We start from the raw sequence: 20249 nt of genomic DNA, 5'->3' as shown, positions 1-20249 counted from the left end.
CATGACAGTGTGGCAGGTATATTACAAATATTATTTCGTGCTCGCGAGTTGCGATGACATGATGAGGATTTTGCTTGACACAGACAATCTCAACTCAACTCAACTCAAAACACAAGGGACCAACTTCATTTGTCGTATTGCAGTGCATTTTTTTTTCTTTTTTTATAAGGAAAAACCCGTAGGTGTGCAGTGGATTTCTTTTTTTTTTTTTTTGAATGAAAGCCCTTAGGGTTTAGGGTCTTGGATTCGTGTCTTATATCGAGAATACCTAAATTATTGGGGGTCCATACTAATATCTGTCCCGTGATCTTGCTAAAAGAAATGTTCTAGTAGAAAAAAAATTATACGTGGTGATCAACCAAGAAGTTCCCAGAAGAAGATTAATAAATTAATTGATATTTTTAATGTTGTAGATATTTTGTGTATCAAATTTATGCAATTTAAAAGTAATTGATAATTAATTAAACAGTTGGAGAAATTAATTATTTAATTTCATATTGATGATTAAATAGTTCTTAGATTATGTAAAATTTTAAATTAAGAATCATTAAGCTGGTTGCCAAATAAATTTAGTTATTATTTATTAACAATACCATGTTATGATAAAAAAAATCGTACATGTTGTCATAAATGGAACAGAGATGATTCCGATATATATTATTGTTGTTATAGTCGTTTTATCAAAATCAAGAAGAAAAAATGATAATTATTTGAAAACAATTATCCAAAAATATTTTTTTGAACTGTGTGACTTGTAATCTTATGTGGCAGTTTTTAATCTATATGTCTAGTATTATTAGAGTTTTTAATCAGATGTGACAATTTTTAATTTAGTTTTAGAAATATGAGAGAGTTTCTTGTTTATAATTTATTATAAATTCTATGGCTCTATAATGACTAAATAATTAGCTCAAATTATTTTTTCTTTTTAATTTATTAATGATGTGGCTTAATAAAAAATTTAAAGTTGATGAGATTTCTAAATTTTGGAGACTTCAATTTCAGATTTTCTTGGCTACGGATACGACTTCTGCAACATGCACATTAGTAAGCTACCGTAAAGATCGGAAGTGGAATAAGTTGATGTAAACTTTTTTTTATTAAAATTAATCACTTTTGAGATCAGACCGTTGACTGTACATTTGAAAAGTAGAGTTCCAAGTTCCGATTTTTTTAAAAATACCCAAATAATAAATAAAATTAATAAAAATAACCAGAATATCAAGAAATTTCTAAAAATACCCCCCCCGCGGATAATATCCGCGCCCCGGAATATTAATTCCCCCCGCGGATATTATCCGCGCCCCGGACTGTAAATTACCCCCCGCGGCACACGAATCTTGAAGCAAACCCGCGGCTCCGAATTTTTGCTTCCAAGCGCGGATATTATCCGCGGGCCGACCCCTTTATTTTCAGATCCGAAACACAGATCTTGAAGCACTCTTTCTTCTCCAAACCCTGACCTGACCTCTGTCCGCGCGTTGGCCCCTTGCTCCGCCGAATCCCACCCGCCAGCACTCCCTTCCTCCGCCAAAACCTACCCGTTGCTCTCTTCTTGCTCCGCCCTACTCCATTGTTGGTCCGGCCCGGTCGATTCTTCCCTTCCTCTCTACATTGCAAGGTGGCAGTGGTGGCCGGTGAACCAGCAGAGGTGGCTGATCAGAGTCTCGATTTTCGATTGTTAATTTGTTAGTTTCCTCTTTCAATTAGTTTAGTTTGATTTTCCTCTTAATTAGTTAGTTTAGTTTGAATTTTGATTGCAATAAAAAAATTAGTGGTTTGAGGTTGAAAATATTGTAGAATTAGATGTAGGAGGTATTGCATTTTTGTATAGTTTGTAGGAATTTAAATGACCAAGGTTTAATTTATGAGAAATTTTAGAATGTAGGTGTTCGGTAAATTTATGAAAAATTTGTTAGGAGGTATGTTTTTTATTTTTATTTTTTTAAAAGACGTAATATTACAAGTAAACTATATTAAGTATATGAATACTAATAATTGATTATGATTAATATAATTTTTTTTGGAGAGAAGAAGCATATTATATTATTGATGTTTTTGGAGTCTTTTGAAATGCAAGTGACTTTATTTGAAAATTGTTTTCGGAGAAAAGAAGCATAGAATCCGAAATTATTTTTTAGTGTCATGATAAGTTTCTTGATGTTTATGATGTGTTCATGTGACATATTATATATTATTTAATCATTTATTAAACATATGTAGGTTTTAATAAATTTAGTTTTTAGTTGTTTTGAAATAAACAATCAAATAAAATTAAGGACTAATGCTATAATTAATGATGTACCTTGTACAATTTACAATTTTAGATCACTTATTATGTAGACCAAAAATTTAGAGCACTTGCTATAAATATCAAAGGAAGTTGGAAAAGTAATTATTCAAATATTCAATTTTTGTCCAATACAGAGTTTTTTTTAACTAGGAAAAAAAATCAATTATGTATATTTGAAAAGTGAATCCAGCATAAATTTGGAGTATGTTAGAATAAGAAATAGATGTATGTAAGAATTTTTAAAAGAATGCAATGGTTGGAGACTTGGAGATTAAATTTGGAGTTATGTGCATAATGTAAAACCATAATTTGTTTGTATTTTAGGGAACATGAGTATGTAATTTTTTTTTTTAATAGCTTCTTATATTAGAGAATTTTTAAACTTGTGTAATTATAAGATTCGTATCTATTGCTCTGCAGCATTATTTGTTTGTTTGTGAAGAATTACAATGTTGTATTTGTCCATTTCTGTTATGAATCTCCTTTGTTAGTTAAACACTAGTACACTACCAAAATTGTAGTTATTGTTTGCATAGAGTAATTTCAATAGGACAAAAGGTTGGTTTTTGCTAATGAGCAAAAGGAAAAAAAATGATACTTTCTTACCTTTTACAGAGTATCTTTTTTCCTTGTCTTGGTAAAGTTTTAGTAAATATTCTTGTACAACAATATTAGATCTTTTTTTAAATTAGGACCATGATTTTTTTTTTACGTTTTGGGTATTTTTAAAATTAGTTGAATTGTTTGCATTAGTTGAATTGTATATATAATATAATGTAATATATGTATTGTGATTAATTAGTTGAATTGTTTGCATTGGTCCAATTTCATGAATTGTGAGAATTGTGATTAATTAGTTGAATTTCTTTATTTCTTACATGTTACGGTAAAATACTAAAATTATGTTGTTGAGTAATTATTTTTAAGAGAATTTGTTGTGATCTTATTAAGTGTAAGATTAATTAAAATGACTTCTAATTTATTATATAGTTACAAATTTTTATATCCTAACCGTGTGACTGTATATATATAAACCATTGTAATAGTTAACTAATAAATTAAAATACAATAACAAATACAATAACTCTTTAACATTTTATTTAATAATAGTTAGGAATAAAATGACCCATATTAAATGGCAACACATATTTCAGTGATAAAGCATTTCTATTAGTTATGTAATTATACTAGATTTAATTATTTTATTATAAATAATGAATTAATGTAGCTTTCACTTTCATATAGAAAATTCATTTGAGTTTATTTTACCCGAATAATCCAATTTTTTGCATATTAGTCTAATTTAACAAATTTTTACCGCAATTAGTGAATTGTACCCAATTGTAGCATGTCTAATTTTTTTTTAACGTAGGATGGCGGCTAGGGGACGGGGACGGCCTAGGAGAGTACCACCACCGGACCCTGATCTTGAGCCAATTCCCGATAACAGCACGGAACATTTCAGTCCTCTGTTATGGATGACTCACGCAGAGCACCGAGTTTCACTGGCGTCTATTGAGGTACTTGATTACTTTTTTAAGTTTAAATTTTGTGGAGTTGTCGTATTTTCAGTTTTTTATGTTATTTACTTCTTTCAACACAGAGTGAGGACACTGTAGATGCCAGGAGTCGGCATCCTAGTATACAGTACCACCCGTTGATGGACCAGTATCTGCAGAATTTGGGATTGCATCATTTGGTCGATATTATGGAGACGGAGACTAAGGCCATTAATGGGTCCCTCATTGCAGGACTAGTAGAGCGATGGCGCCCTGAGACTCAGACGTTCCACCTACCGTTCGGAGAGATGACAGTGACTCTCCAGGACGTTAGTGTCCTATGGGGGCTGCCCATCCAGGGTGAGCCTGTTGGTGGCATATCTGACCCCCTTGAGCAGGATGATGACATGATCAATGTCAGACTCGCAGAGCTGTTGGGAGCTGAAGGAGATATACGGGATTATAATGGGAAGTCGAGATACGCTATCAAGAAGACGAAGCTGCGAGCTCTGTTTGCGGGAGGTCTGGATCGGCATGCCACGGAGCTCGAGATTCAGAGGTACTCAAAAAACTATCAGGAAATAAATTTAAATTGTACTATAATTAATGTCGAAAAATGAGTTACCTTCTAATTTTAATATTACAGATATACACGGGCCTTCCTGATGGACCTATTTGGTTGTATTATGTTCCCTGATTCGAGCGGTGATACTGTCCCGCTGATGTATCTGGAGCTGGTGCGGGACCTTGAGCCGGATAAAAAGTACAACTGGGGTGGGGCAGTCCTGGCACATCTTTACTTCAACTTGTACCAAAGTTGTCAGGTCAGTAAGTTCTTCTTATCTTATTTTAAATTTTTGAACATCTATGCGATGGCTAATATTCTTCAAATTACAGAAGAAACAGAAGGTTATGTACGGGCCAGTAATTTTACTGCAGCACTGGGCATGGTCACGGATACCGGTGGGGGTACCTGTGCTGAATGAATCGCCAGAATGGGGAGTTCCCACGAATGAAGACTGTCATGCATTTGGCAAGAAATTTTATGGACATCACCTGTACAAGAACCAGCCTCACGGAAAACCAGTAGGTATCAGGCTGGTCCGAGGACAGATTCAGAGCCTGGGTGACACGCAGGTGACCTGGACTCCGTACCAGGAGCTATACAGTGAGGGGAGGCTGCCGCATACTGTAGCAGATGATTCGGCGGTGTGGCTATACAGGGGTCCACTGGTGTGCTTCTGGATAGTGGAGTTCCACTATCCGGACCGGGTGCTCCGTCAGTTTGGATATCCTCCACTCATCCCCACAGATCCAGACGTCCCGAGATCTGAGATCAGGAGGCTACACGGGTAAGTTATGTTATTCTATTATTTAGTAGTGAACATTGGTTACTGACTTTGCAACTAACATATTAATTACAGGATGACGCACGGCAATCACCCCGGCAGAGATTGGAGTATGTTTTACGAAATACACTACGGAATGGCCAGAAATATGATTGCCAACTTGTGGCACATGCCGGAGGATGGGGTGCAGTTCCAGGGAGATCCTCTACTGAGATACGAGGCTTGGTACGTACGTGTCTGCATGGCCTCGGTTTATCTAGAGGGAGATTACGGCAATTTTCTTCGCGGGAAGATATTCTCAGATGATGGTTATACCCCCACTGGCCGGAAAGGTGCTCGTCAGGTAATGCATAATTTTGAGAAATATGAACTATTTTGCTTAATTTTTACTAAATCTAGCCTTGTTTTTTTTTAGCTGCTGGTAGCGCTTAAAGGTGCCGCGCGTTCAATCGTCTGTCTTGGAAAAGTAGGCTACAGAGCAGTCGGGCATGCGATGTTGAACTTGGTTGCCCCTTGTATTGAGGACAACGGCCACGAGGCAAAGCTGGTCACTATGCTACGAGACGCTGGAGAGAATATTGATTGGCGCAAGATAAAATCGGATGAGCCTGATGCGCCACCTGTTCAAACCAGTGAGATGCCACCGACCCCGACAGAGCAGCCAGGGTGGGACTATCATCATTTCGTACTTACTATGACCGGTTGGCACGCCTACCGTGACGAGCATGGACGTCCAGTTCTTCCCCCGGTATATGATACTTTATTTTATTTATTTCTTTATTTTAGGTAAAGATTCAGTAAAAATTTACTATGTTATTGGTATCCTTGTAGGGTCCTGCATACATGCCGCCACCACCTGAGCAGCACGAGTCTCCGGAGATCCAGCCTGAGCAGGATGATGAGAGGTTCACTTTCAGCCTTTCAGATTTACCTCCAGCTGATCAGTGGGATACAGCCGCCTCTCCGGGTCAGCCGTATCCACCGATGCCTCATGACTGGGAGGCTTCTGGGAGCGGGACTCAGACTGACTGTGCATCTCAGTTTGTAGAGTCCCTATTCCAGACCCCACCGCCACCGCCAGCTACCTACACGGCCGAGCCCAGAGATCCATGGAGTGTAGCACTCACGATGAGCGCACAGGCCGAGCCCGAGGAGATGGTTACACCAGCTCGTAGAGCGCAAGGTGCAGAACTACAGTGGCAAGACTGGCGTCAAAGGAATTTCAGTAGGGAAAATAGAGGTCAACCACCTCACCGGTTTAGCCCTTCAGAGTATATTTGAGATAGATCTTATTTGCAGTTATTGTTTTAGTTTAGATTAGTTTTATTATGTTTTAGTATGTTTGGAGTTATTATGTTTTTCTTATGTGTTATTATGTTTCGTTATGTTTTATTACGATTTGCAGTTTAGATTTACTATTTTGGTATTTACTTTAAAACATATTCTCCAAATACACATCAAATTAATACGACAAGTACACAATAAAATTAAGTTCATACAATAATACGACAAGTACAAATTGAGTTCATACAAACATATTCTCCAAATACAATAATACGACAAGTACAAATTGAGTTCACACAATAAAACATATTCTCCAAATACAATAATACGACAAGTACAAATTAAGTTCATACAAACTTCTAACTTAACAGTTACAACTAATTTAAATTGAACTTCAAATACAAATCGAACTACATGCATAACGAAGTGAGAAATGTACTATTCCTTGTAGTTTAGAAAATTTTTTCCTTCATCTTTGAAGGTACACGAGTCTTAGTCTTGGTCTTAGCCTTAGGCGGCGTCGCTACATTAGTTTCTTCTTTCTTTGATCCATAACCGTAGTGGTTTTCTACAAAATCATCATCAGATATGTCATTCCGGTTAAAAAATTCATATATATGCAGTTGTCTCGGACAGTCACTTCTAGTCTTTCCGCAAAAGCAACATGTGGGGTTTTTGTTTTCCTCGCTCTTTCCTCTAGTATTGTTGTCCATCCTTCTCGTCTACAATTTACAAAATAATAATTAGAAAAAAAACGTTCATACATATACAAATAAAGTTAATACAAACCTCAAAATAAAAATTGTTCACAATACTTTCAAATAGTGCATTACTATGAAAGAGCACTGATGTTAATTTCTACGACTTCGAAGAAATTGGAATCCTAGTAATCGTCCAGATCCCCATGATGATGTGCTCCTTCTGGCTGGTTGCACTGTTTCTTCTTGCTGGTATGCTGTCCCAGATGGTCCTGCGCCAGATGTGCTCCTTCTAGCTGGTTGAACTGCATCTTCTTGACGATGTCCTGCTTGAGATGTGCTCCTTCTTCCAGCTTGAGATGTGCTCCTTCTTCGCTGGGTAGTACCTGAAGGCCCTTGCATCCCAACCGCCTCTCCTCCTGACAGTCTTTCTCCCATTGCCTCCCTAAACATCATAGTTGCATTTTCACGGTCAGCTGTACGGCTTCTGGATGTGCTTCGCCGCGCCCCTCGCAATCCGCTTGACTCTGCCATGACTCGTTCGTTTTCTGCTGCATTTGCTGCGTTATGAGCATCTGCATCCCACATATGTTACTTAATAACCTGTTCAATATTGGAATGAAATGTAACCATTTTTCAAGGTTGAATGTTACATACCTCGACTCTGCCTATCAGTAGTGGAACGGCGAGGACGGTGCCCCTGTCGCCTACCTTGCATTTCATCCATGGTCATTACATGACGGATGTGTTTTCTCCTACCACGCCGTATCCAATCTTTGTTTGGCTCAATTTTAGGAGTAGTGGTCGCAGGCCAATTTTCAGGATTGCCATAAGGAACAAATACAGCATTCCAAGTACTCAAAAGGTAGTCCACCCTATACCGGTGGTCAACAAATAAGTCGGGTGACCAGTTTTTTTGGCGACAGACAACTAACACATGAGCGCACGGAATTCCAGTTAATTGGATACCTCTGCATGTACATTCAACTGCTCTCTCCGGCCCGAATGTCACGATATACTGGAACCTTCTATGAAGCATGGACATAGTTCCATCCTGCATTTGGACTACCGGAACATATTCATTTGGGCCCGTGACTTCGTACTTACCTTCGCCGTGCGAGTATGCGATGACATCCATTTCTATAGCTTTCACCCACCGTTTGGCGAGCTTAACATGTACCCGTTCGGAAAAAGGCTTTCCTGCATCCCTTTGTTCCATCGCTGCCTGCCGCCGCTGCACAAACCAACTATTGCACTTGTAGAATGTCTCCTCCACAAGTGCAGCCACGGGCAACATACGGCTCTCCTTGAAGACAGCGTTAAGGGACTCGGAGCCGTTTGTTGTCATGATACCAAATCGGTATCCTCCATCACAGGTTTGGAAAATTTTATCAAAATTTGATTGCTCCATGACATCATTAGGACGTACTTTGCCCACTCTCCTTAAAAAAGCATTACACCTCGGATTTTGCTGCAATAGAACAAAGTCAAATTACACAAAATGCATCTTAAATAATCGAAAATGACATAAATTAGACAATATTAGACATACCATGGCGAAATCTTCGAACATCTCCTTCAGCCTTCTTGGCTTCTTCTTCCTGGCTCCTAGTTTGAACCTAGTTCCGTACCATGCGTCCTTCCCACAGGCCTGGACAAGGTTATCAGCAACGTGTTGGATACAATACCTGTGCACAAAATTATCACTGTCCCATCCGTATTCAGGTTTCAATGCAGCTTTTATCCCCTTGTGTTGGTCTGATATAACACATACGAATCTATTAACACCAATCACATTAATCCTAAGCCAATGTAAGAACCATCCCCAATTATCTTCATTCTCCTTTTGCACAATTGCAAATGCTAGGGGTAGCAATTGGTTCTCGGCATCATAGCCGCAAGCCATCAAAAGTCTTCCCTCATACCGCCCAGAAAGGAAGGCTGCATCTATACTGATCACCGGCCTTAGGTAACCAAATGCGGTGATGCATGGTCCGTAAGCCCATGCCACGGCCACGAATTCCACAACACCTTGCTTGACCAGTCCTGTATCTTTATCGAAGCTCGGCTTGGTCCGAAATAGGTGCCTCGAGCCAGGATTCTTGTCACATATCCCGAGAAGTAATAGTTTCATAAAGTTGTACGACTCCTCCCAACTCCCAAATTGCCGGGCTACTGCAAGCTCGCGACCTCTCCAAAGTTTGTTGTACTTCGGGGTTATACTGCCAAACCTAACTTTCACGCAGTGTGCCACACTCCGGATGCTCATAGTGGGGTTTTCCTTAATGTTAGGCCCGATGATATCTGCGATAATTGATGCCGTCAATTGTGCATGGTCGATCCTGGTGTACTCAGATGTGCATGTGTGAGCCGTGTCTTGCTCAGTTATCTTCCATGTATCTCCAATTTTTGTTGCTCTTGCCTTCAGTTTAAAACGACAACCCGAAGTGCGGCATCTAATTTCTAGCTTGGATGTGTCACTTCTCTTCGTATATATCTCTTGGTTCTTGTCAACATGGTACTCTCTGATCTTTTTCGTCAGTTGCTTTTTGTTGGCGAAGAATTGGCCTGCTGCGAGCTCACTCTTGTATTCAATCCGATGACCGTAGTAAGAAACATCTGCTTCTTGAAAAGCAGATGTGTCATTGAAGTTTAGGAACGGGTGAGTCTCAGAACGGCCACTTAACGGCATATCTCTATTTTGCCTCACAGTTGGCTGTGTGTATTCTTCTTCATCTTCTTCATCTTCTTCATCTTCCTCATCTACCTCATCATCCAAGTCTCCTTCCCCCCATTCATCCCCAGTTTGCAGATTCTCATCCGGTACCTCGTTCATAAATTCAAATTCTGACTCGTTTGGATCTTCATGTACTGGTGGCGGTCTGGGGTGAGGATTTGGTTCAGGTCCAGGTAAGGATGGAGAACCTACGGATATAGGTGGGATAAAAGGTGGACATTGTGGTTGGGGTTGGATAAAAGGTGGAGATTGGGGTGAATTACTGTATATTTCTGGTTCTGGTTCTAGTACTGGCATTGGTTCGGGTACGAATAGAGGAGTGTGTGGTTCATAATTTGGTTGATAATTTTCTACAGCCAAATTTTGGGATGAACATCTAGCTCCTGACTCTCTGTTAATTCGGCATGCAAAAACTTCCAACAGAGGATCACCGGACCTCACAACCTTCCTAAGCAGGCCTCTAAATGCTCCTTCATCTCGCAATGTGATTCTGAGATACTTTCCTGCTTGGAGCATACGGGCCTGTATTTCTAATTTCCAGTGATTCCTATTGTAGCCGCTCGCTTCATAAATAAGCGAATGCAACTCCTCGAATGAGAAATTTTCTTCAACCCAATACGTATTTACTGGAGGTTTGGAGTAACGTACACCATACTGATCATTTATGAATTTCCCTCCAAAATGTAATGAAATTCCAATAGACATTGCCAATGAACTACATTCGTAAATGTCAAATATTTGGTCAGTTTACTAATTTCAATTGTCAACAGTATTTAGGAACGGTATATATGAACAGTATTTAAACAGTGATTGAACAGTGCATATGAACAGTAACTCTACAGTACATATGAACAGGGCATATGAACAGTATTTGGGAACAGTAATTCTACAGTGTTTGCACAGTACACATGAACAGTAATTCTACAGTGTTTGAACAGTACATATGAACAGTGAACAAACAGGTGTGAATAGTGCATAAACAGTGCGTGAACAGTAAATACGTATACGTACATTATAAAAACAGTGCATGAAAAGAAAATACACATAAATAGTAAATACGTGAACAGTGCATACCTGAGTTACGATGCCTTTTCCTTCTCTCACTCTTCTTCTCCTCTCTTTCTCTTTCTGAAATCTTTCTCCTTCTCCTTCTCTCTCTCTCTCTAAGGAGAGAATTTATAAGAAAAAATTGCAGCAAAAAAAAAAAAAATATTAAACGGCCCGGAGCGCGGATATTATCCGCGGGGGGGATTTTTTAATCCGGGGCGCGGATAATATCCGCGGGGGGGAATTAATATTCCGGGGCGCGGATATTATCCGCGGGGGGGGTATTTTTAGAAATTTCTTGATATTCTGGTTATTTTTATTAATTTTATTTATTAAATGGGTATTTTTAAAAAAATCGGTCCAAGTTCCATTCCCTTTTGTCTTTATTAATGTGCCTAATAATATGATGGGTCGACAATATACTCTGATTGCAGGGGGAGCTATTTACAAAAGAGAGCGCTCAAATGCCTCTATTTTTTGTGTCTCCACTGTACTTCTATTTTTAAAAATTTTAATAATTAAGATTTTAAAACTTAAAAGTCAAAATAAAACTGTTAAATGTGATCTATGTTATTTTCTCTATGTGCTCATAAAAAATTATCACATTTCATTTTTGTTTTTAATGTGAATCAATAAGTTGAAAAATCAACGTCTAAAATTATCCACATTAGTACGTTTTTTATAAGCTCTTGATAACAACTAAAATAAAATTGAAATGTCATAATTTTTTACACATGTATAGATAAAATGATGTAGATCATATCCAACGATTTTATTTTGACTTTTAGGTTTTCATTTGAACCCTCCTCTTTATAAAATATGAGCTATTTATGAGATATGGAGGTTAATTAATTCTTATTTTCTTTTTAAAATTTATATTAACATGTATTTTTCTATATAGATTAGAACAAAATACTACAAATACTATAAAATTGATCCTCATTCACAGTATAAAAATTTATATAATTAACTTCTATTCATGTTTGATTCTCATAGTCTAAAGGTCTAGCTCCGCCCCTGCCAGCAATGTATCTTTATACTTGAGAACCTTCTTTAATATTTTCTTCGGAAATTCGAACATAAACGGATATTATTATGAATTTTTTTATTTTTACCATTTAAAAAAAAACTGGTTAACTCTTTTTTTTTAGAATTCCGGAAATATCATGATCATTGTTTGAAACGGCAACTCATAACTGGTGGGTCGCAGTTTGAAACTGTTATTGAGTCGCTATTTGAAACTGCGATCTTTTTTTTTTAACCATACCTCTTATGTTTTATTTTCACGATCCAGTCTATTTACTAGTCGGGTCTAGTGTATTCAATAAACGTGAATATTTAAAATTAACGGAACCCATCTGATCAATTATGTCCGGTCAACTAATAAACAATAACATCCCCTTTAGTCAACTGATAAAACATTTATAGTAGTGTAGTAGTGGAACCCACTAGTTATTTATTGAACATAATTGATCAATTGACTTGATGTTATTTGAAGTTCTGAATATATATAAAAACGTAATGAGGCTCATAAGAAAATTTAAAATCATACTAAGAAAAAACAAATTGGTCATCTTTTGATCGGGTTGCTATTTGAAAGAATTCTGAAAAAAAAAGGATTAATGAGTTTTTTTTTATAAGATGGTAAATAACTAAATATAAAAGTTTTGAGATATTATTTGAGGAAAAGTCGTTACAGTAGTGGTTGTACGACATGAAAGCCACAGCAAATTATATGAGACGAAACGAAATTGTAGGGGAATGCTGTCTTCAGACCGGACACTGTCGCTCACTTCCAGGTTTCTTTTCTCTTTTCTCTCCCCCACGCACCCAAGAAAAAAACCCTCCATCTTTCCGCCACCTTTTCTCCTCTCTCTCTCTCGCCTTTCGCGCCGAGCTCAGATCACACTATTTACGAAATTACAATATACACTCGCCGTTACTTCCCGCCTACTCTGCACTACACTCGAGCCACTAATCTATTGACTATTTCCTTCTCTCTAAACCAAATCGAACCCCCGTTTTCCACTTCAATTCCTCAAAAACAGAGTCAAACTCTATACCAAATTACTCGGAGAAGGTGAGAAACGGAGATGAGTTTGGCGATAGTGGAGAGGCAGGGGCCACATAGACCGGTGGCGGGCTGTGTAGGAGTGTTGTTCTTTCATCTATTGGATTGGAATCGGAGACTGGCGAGGAAGAAGAAGAAGCGTGTTGCTAAGCGTAGTCTCTTGCCTCCTCTTCTCAAGCGCTGTCCCAAGCAATCCTCCCGTTGTCCGGATCCCCACTCTCCTCCTCCTCCCCAGCTGGTATTCATTTTGTCCTTTACCTGATTCGCCTTATTTTGTCCGTTTCTATTAAGTTTTATTTTACACCTCTGTAAAATGTTAAAATGTTGTGTAGACTTACGTAACGTATAGGAAATAAACATACAAAGCATAAAAGAGTTTCAATTTAGTCCCTTTTGAAAAAAATTTCGTGCATTGATGTTCAAGTGAGCAAGTAAAGGAGTATGATTTTGGTGTTTTGAAGAAAATGGGAGCACAGGGATATGCTTGATATTTTCCAGAGGAGCTTATGTGATTTCCTTTTTTTGGGAAAAGTGTGATATTTCGATCATTCTTATGAGATTATTCCTCGAATGTTTTGTACAAATTAGATTAGTATTTCTCAGGCATTAACTGTTGGATACCATTGAGATTTTAGACCTATGCACCTAGTAATGGCTTGTATATGCACAACATATATATTTTTTTAAGGTTAGTGGCTTTATGTACACCATATACTTGTGAGGCTAATATTACCAAATAGTATGATGATCCCTGGTTAATTCTTCACATTAACATTTTAGATTTTACAATGTGACCAACACTCGACGCATGTTTTATTTGTATTGATGTCAGACTAGCTCAAAGGAGTCACAAGTGGAGTCTACTACCCGAATGCAGGCCCCTGGGCTTGTGGCACGTTTAATGGGTCTGGAGTCAATGCCGGTTTCCAAACCCGGTATACCCCAAACCACACTATTCCAACCCACTACAGGTAAACCTAGCAAATTCTGCTCAGAAGCACTGCCTCTGAAAATGCAAAAAACCAGCAATGGGTCGGGTGACCGTATCATTAACTCTGACCCGACCCATTTAAGAAAGTATCACCATAATAGTACTTGTTCATCGGCGAGAAGCCCCCGGGCTCGGCTGATTCAGGCAGCGTCTAAAATCTTGGAACCAGGATTAAGGCCTAAATTATCACTAAGCCCCTTGAATTCTTCTGTTAGAAATATAGAAGAAAATGTAGCGGTTGGTTCTTTGCTTGGAACCGACGTTGGTACATTTTCAAAGAATGAAATGGAGCCACCAAAGGTCAATGTGCCCGCTAAAACTAATATTTTAGAGGACACGAGGGATACAAGGGAAGATGCATTGAATTATATTGTACGTGGCAAAAAATGTGTTCATGTAGAGCAGAAAGGGAAGAATTCAATGATTTATGGTCGCAACATCGCAGTAAATTATCAAGTACAGAGAAATAGTGAAGCTCTCTGTCCCGTCAATACTAACAAAGCGGTACCAAAAATGAGGATTTCTGGTGCAAAGTTGAATAAAAGAGTGGCCGATAAGCCTATTCGATCCGGTTATCTTGAACCCAAGAAGAATGTGAACCACGTTTCCAAGTCTGGTACAATCAGTAATACAGTGAACACTACAAACCGTAAGCGAAGAACTTCAAGTGATATGAGCAAGAAAAAAGAACCGATACCATTCTATAATAGCTCTAGGAATGGAGTTTCTCCTAAAAGGATATCGGTAAAGAAAGAGAACAATAGAGCTTCTTCCTCTGTTTCGAGTTCACGAGTTAAACCGGTATCAAAGAGAAGTTCAGTAAATGGAGGTGATAATCAAACGATTTCTTTGGGGAAAGAGAGACTACAAATGAAAGACTATTCTAGTAATTTGATTGTCTCAATACTTGAGGATCTTGTATCGGAGTTCAGTGAAGAATCTGGTCTCTGTCTGCGTAGTGGCAGCATGCCATGTTGTGATGTTTCTCAGGTTTGTTTATTTTTTCCATATTGATAGACACATTCAAAAGTAAAAGATTATAATGATGCCGGGACTAGTGAAGGAAATTAATCATATCGTTAGCAGTTCTATCATGGCACATCATGTGACGTAACTGTCTTTCATCATTTTGGTCACATCACGTCACATATTATGTGACCAATTTTTCCAACATAATTCTTTATTATAATTTATTTTGTAATAGTTCCTTCTGTTTTAGTATCTCTCGTGGTTATTTTCAAGGAACTAACTCGGAAAAAAAAAATTAAACATGATCAGTCACGTCACGTGAAATTAAATTTTAATCACTTGACGTGACCAAATCATGGCGAGTTAGTCATGTCACGTTTTTACTTCACTAGCCGGGACTCTAAAATAACTCTGAGAAGCTTAAGTGTTTTGTGTGTGTGTGTGTGTGTGTGTGTTGTTTCAGGGAGAGAAAGGTAACGGTCTATTATCAACCTATCTGGCAACCATGAATGGTGATCAGCCAAGCCCAATTTCCATTCTAGAAACTTCATTTTCTATTGATAGTTGCTCTCTAGGAAGCCCGGTAAACGAAACAGGTAACACAAAAAACTCAGTAAACTGATTAGCCATATAATTAAATTTATTATTGGTATTATATTCATTTTATTTTCTTTTTGCAATTTAGAAGGCAAGATGCTGTTTGGTTCAACAGACACCATACAGAAGCAAACAGATTTTGACTCCCTTGACATGTCAAGTGAAACAACTTCAAATTCAAATCTTCACACTTTAGCCAGTAGAATTGGTTACACAAGTGGGGTTTTTTCAAATATTGAGCTATTATTTGGTGAGAATCGTATTGAAGAAGAGAATTTCTCTGTTCATAGTTTTCTTCTTGACTTGTTGAAAAACATTCTGGAGGCATTTGGGGGAAGTTTAAATGGAGAGCAAGAAGGTGTCAGACTAACAAATTTTCTATTTGATTGCATTATAGAGTTCTTCGATCGGAAGTATAGTTGTTTTTGTAAATCTGGGTACAAAGGCTGGCTGATAATTTATCAAACTGTAAAGAGAGATCAATTGTTGAAAGAAATTCTGAAAGAGATGCAAAGGTGGAGTGAAATGGGAGGAAAGACACTTTCCATTCTGGCTGATAGCGATATGGGAAATTCGATCGAAAAATGGTCCAAATGTCGCTTTGAAGGGTTTGAAATTGGAGTTGAAATTGAAAGCGCCATAATTCACACTCTTGTTGACGAATTTGTATTTGATCTATGCTAATTCTTGGATTGATCTTATCTCACCTCTTTGCGAAGTTTTGTAAAATTTGTAAAACAAAGATAGCATATGAATTATTGTCTACTCAGTGTTAGCTTGTTTATTTTGAAGAAGAAAATTCCTAATGCTAATGATATATTGTTTGATCAGTTACATTTTTCATCTCTATAATTAATTAATTATAATGGTTATTATGTATTGGATGATTTGGGGGGGTTAGCAAAAAGTGTTGCTGCATACAGTAGCTGTACCGCTTTCGGCCCCATCTCTCCTGAATTGATTTGGCTAATATTTTCAGGTGCATTATGAATTTTCCAATCGAAATTTTAATGCAATTTTATAATAGAATGGCAATAAAGATTTCTCGGGACAACAAAATTTATGTGTACAATTTTAAATACATTTTTTCCATTTTTTGTCGGCAGATCTCATACACTATATCCCTTTTTCTCGTAAAAAAAATTTTGTGCACAAATTTGTTTTGAATCCTCCTTTAATCTAAAAAGAAAAAACATAATTCCCAAAAAAAAAATTGGAATCAAATCATACACAGCATGAAGACAGAATTTTGTTAGAAAAAATATTGCTTCGAAATAAAATTTCCTTCTGTAAAAATGGAATCAAATTCTTGTACTTTGAATAAAATATCACAAAATAATATTTTTCTATTTTATAAAAACTTTTGTTGCTTTTATAATTTGAGAGGTATGATGTAGTTTAGTTTTTCCTTTTTTTTTTTTTTTCCTTTTTAGAAGATTACTCAGATACATCAAATTTTATTTAATAATTCATAAGCATTTGATCAGATGATACATAATGTAATTTTATTATAATCCATATTTATTAGTGATTATTTTTGTAACTTAAAATTGGGAACTAGCTTTAAAAGAAGAGGCAAAGTTTCCTAGTTATCCTTGTTAAAATATGGTGTACCTAGAGTATTGCTCCTTTTAAAAATTGTAACATCGGACGTGCCCTGATTCCTCTTCCAACACTTAGAAGGTTGTGGAGCCCATACATCAGTTTTTCTTACACATTGTACGTGCAAGCAGTGTTATCTGAACTGGACTGGTCTAGAGGTTTAAATGAAAAATAAAAGAAAAAACTGGACTGGAAGTTTTTTCTTTTCGATCCACTAAAAAGACCAACATGCAATACAACCAGTGTAATAACATGTAGTCTATGTGGCTGCAAATGCATATTCGGTTCTAATCCACATAGAAATCTATATACGGTCAATATATACATTAACGGATATGCAACCGCATATTTGATCGTATATTACTATCACATATTCGGCTGCATATTATTACTACATATTCAGCCGCATATTACCGCATACTTGCTGTATAATACTGCATATTACCACATATTACCTATATTACCGCATACCGCATACGCATACTTGTTTATATATATATATAGAGTGTGACTAATATGCATTCGGTAGCACTTCGGCCGAAGTGCTACCGATTCATTTTCTGATTTTTAAAGTCCAAATGATCGATCCAAACCATTAGATGTCATCTCCATATTAAAATGTGCTTCGAGACCAAATTTTACATTTTTTGGAATTTTTTTACTATTTATTAAGCCACTTTGAAAATCGCTGATCCAATGGTGGCTTACCAAACAGTAAAAATTAGAAGCTACCGTTAGATTAGCGATTTTCAAAGTGGCTTAATAAATAGTAAAAAAATTCCAAAAAATGTAAAATTTGGTCTCCAAGTACATTTTAATATGGAGATGACATCTAACAGTTTGGATCGATCATTTGGACTTTAAAAATTAGAAAATAAATCGGTAGCACCTCGGCCGAAGTGTTACCGAATGCATATTAGTCACACTCTATATATATAAATTCTCATTTTAAAATCCGCATATATAAGTCCACATATGCAATATGCGGTGACCTTCCGCATATCGCATAGAAACCACATTTAATACATTTAATACAACCGGTTATAAACTGGGTTATTAAACGGTTTTAAAAATAACGGTTGAACCGGTTGATCCACCGATCGGACCAGTGAACTATTGACCCGAAACTTTATCAGGTCAATGTCCGGTCCGGTTCTGATAACATTGCGCGCAAGTATTTGTAACATATAACCTGGACTAGCTGTATGCATATATGCTGGTAAAACTCTGGATTAATTTGTTCGATGGTACTAATATAGTCGAGTTCAGATTTCCTAAGTCAAAATTGAGTTTGAATTCAGATCGTTGACAAGAATTTTAAAGCACTCCCGTAAATTTTCAAATTGATCCGAATTGGATCGTATTCTGATCAGATGTTTCAGGTTCCAAACTCAAATTTGAGTTACTTCAAGAGATACAGTAAGAAAATTGGACAATTGTTCATTCTAGAGTTTATGATGCTTAATTGATATATGCATGGATAAATGCATATATTGTCAAAACATATTGAGTTTAAACTTCAAAAGAAATAGAAGAATTTTTTTTAACATTACTGTACAGATTGACTATATTCTATATAGTACCAAGAACATACCCATACAAGCACAGATTGAGAGAACACATTTGGGTGTCGATAAAATTTGACTCAAAACAATAAGATTTATAACAGAAGAAAAATAATGCAACCATACAACAGGAAAGGAGCCTCAAATGATCAAAAACTGAAATCTCCTTGCATCATATGCACACAAAAATAATAGTAATATCATCTAAACACAATAAAGAAAGCAAAATCTCAATACGAAAATCAAACCACAATATTACATATATAGCACACACTGATCGATTAACAGCTTCTCTGAAGAAAAGATTGCTGCCTCTCCAGTCTAATCTCTTCATAGAACCTCTCTATGAACCTCTGGGCCCGCCCATCAACTGACAAGTCATCATCCTCTTCCTCTCCATTTTCTGCAACATTATCCTCTCCGTTCATCTCCAATTCTTCAACCACCCTGCTATCCTCAGTCTCTTTGTTCATCAGCAGCCCCACTGCTGAGGGCTCAAACTCCCCGAAATCAAGGTTGGTTTCAATCATCGACCCCATGCCGGACCCACCACACAAAAGATGAAGGATTCGACTTCTCCTTTTCTTCGAAAAACCACTGTGGTGGTGGTGGTGGTGATGTGAGATCAGAGGTGTGCTTGAAGGAGAAAATTGATACTCACCAATGTAAGCATAGTTGTAGTGTCTATAGAGCTTGTATTTCTTGTTTCTCTTGAACAATAACAATTTTTGTTCAAGGGTAAGTTTTCTGGATATGAGCACTGCTAATGCCTTCCTTAGTTTGTAAATTGGATTCTTTCTTCTTAGCATCGGCATTGCTAGTTGCTCTTGCTTCTCCCTTCCCTCTCTTTCTCAATTTGAAAATGAGAAAAAGGAGGGTTGGTTAGTTTGAGGGGTTCAAGGGAGTAAATTTGGGTTTTAAAGAGAGGCAATAGACTGTAAAGAAATGTTGACTAGGATGGGTGTTTGTAAACCGACGAACGAAGGAAATAGTGGGATTTATACATCATGCATGTATATAAATTAGCATTCTAAATTTTACTATTTGTTATTATTTAGTTTCTAGTAAAATTTGTCCGTGAGATATTTCGGTATTTAATGAACTACTTGTTGATAATAATATATATATATTTTTAATTAAATCTTATCTTCTTATATTTCTAACACCACTTGTCAAAGTTTATTTAAATAAAAATCATAATCAAATTGATTTTAAAATTCATACAACTCATTGTAAAATATTTATAAAAAAACTGCAGCTAGTGTATCCAAAACAATAAATAATTCTAGATAGAACTGAGTGCTTTGTGAATTGGTGCACAAGACCTGGTCCAGGGAGGTGTAATTTGTGCGGTATAGTGGGGAGCGAGCAAGAGCGGGGAGGGGCTGAGAGAGTGAGATGGGGTCTGCGCTGGAAAGTTGTGGGCTTTCTATGGTCATTGGTCGGTGAGTTTGTCGGGATGTAATGTAATGTAAATGTTATACAACCAATCGATTTGCATATTCAAATTCTTGAATCAAGTAGCCGTTGCCTCGCTCGTACGATTG

The 20249-nt window shown here is 37.0% G+C and overlaps 2 protein-coding genes across 2 annotated transcripts; one reads left to right on the top strand and one right to left on the bottom strand.

The window, feature by feature from the left end:
• Positions 1–12852: 12852 nt before the first annotated feature.
• TRM22 (DnaA initiator-associating protein) lies at positions 12853–16333 on the top strand. The gene is made up of 4 exons (XM_078318226.1): positions 12853–13216; positions 13811–14959; positions 15402–15534; positions 15624–16333. Exons 1-4 carry the CDS (start codon positions 13001–13003, stop codon positions 16217–16219), a joined length of 2094 nt encoding a protein of 697 aa, XP_078174352.1. The 5' UTR covers positions 12853–13000; the 3' UTR covers positions 16220–16333.
• Positions 16334–18765: 2432 nt separating this feature from the next.
• On the bottom strand, positions 18766–19587 carry LOC144568494 (cotton fiber protein). The gene has a single exon (XM_078318855.1). It carries the CDS (start codon positions 19515–19517, stop codon positions 18984–18986), a length of 534 nt encoding a protein of 177 aa, XP_078174981.1. The 5' UTR covers positions 19518–19587; the 3' UTR covers positions 18766–18983.
• Positions 19588–20249: the final 662 nt, after the last annotated feature.

This window comes from Carex rostrata, chromosome 17, assembly GCF_964058835.1.
Source record: "Carex rostrata chromosome 17, lpCarRost1.2, whole genome shotgun sequence".
NCBI lineage: Eukaryota > Viridiplantae > Streptophyta > Magnoliopsida > Poales > Cyperaceae > Carex > Carex rostrata.
Note: the sequence above shows the minus strand (reverse complement) of the source record. Positions and strands in the feature narration are given on the sequence as shown.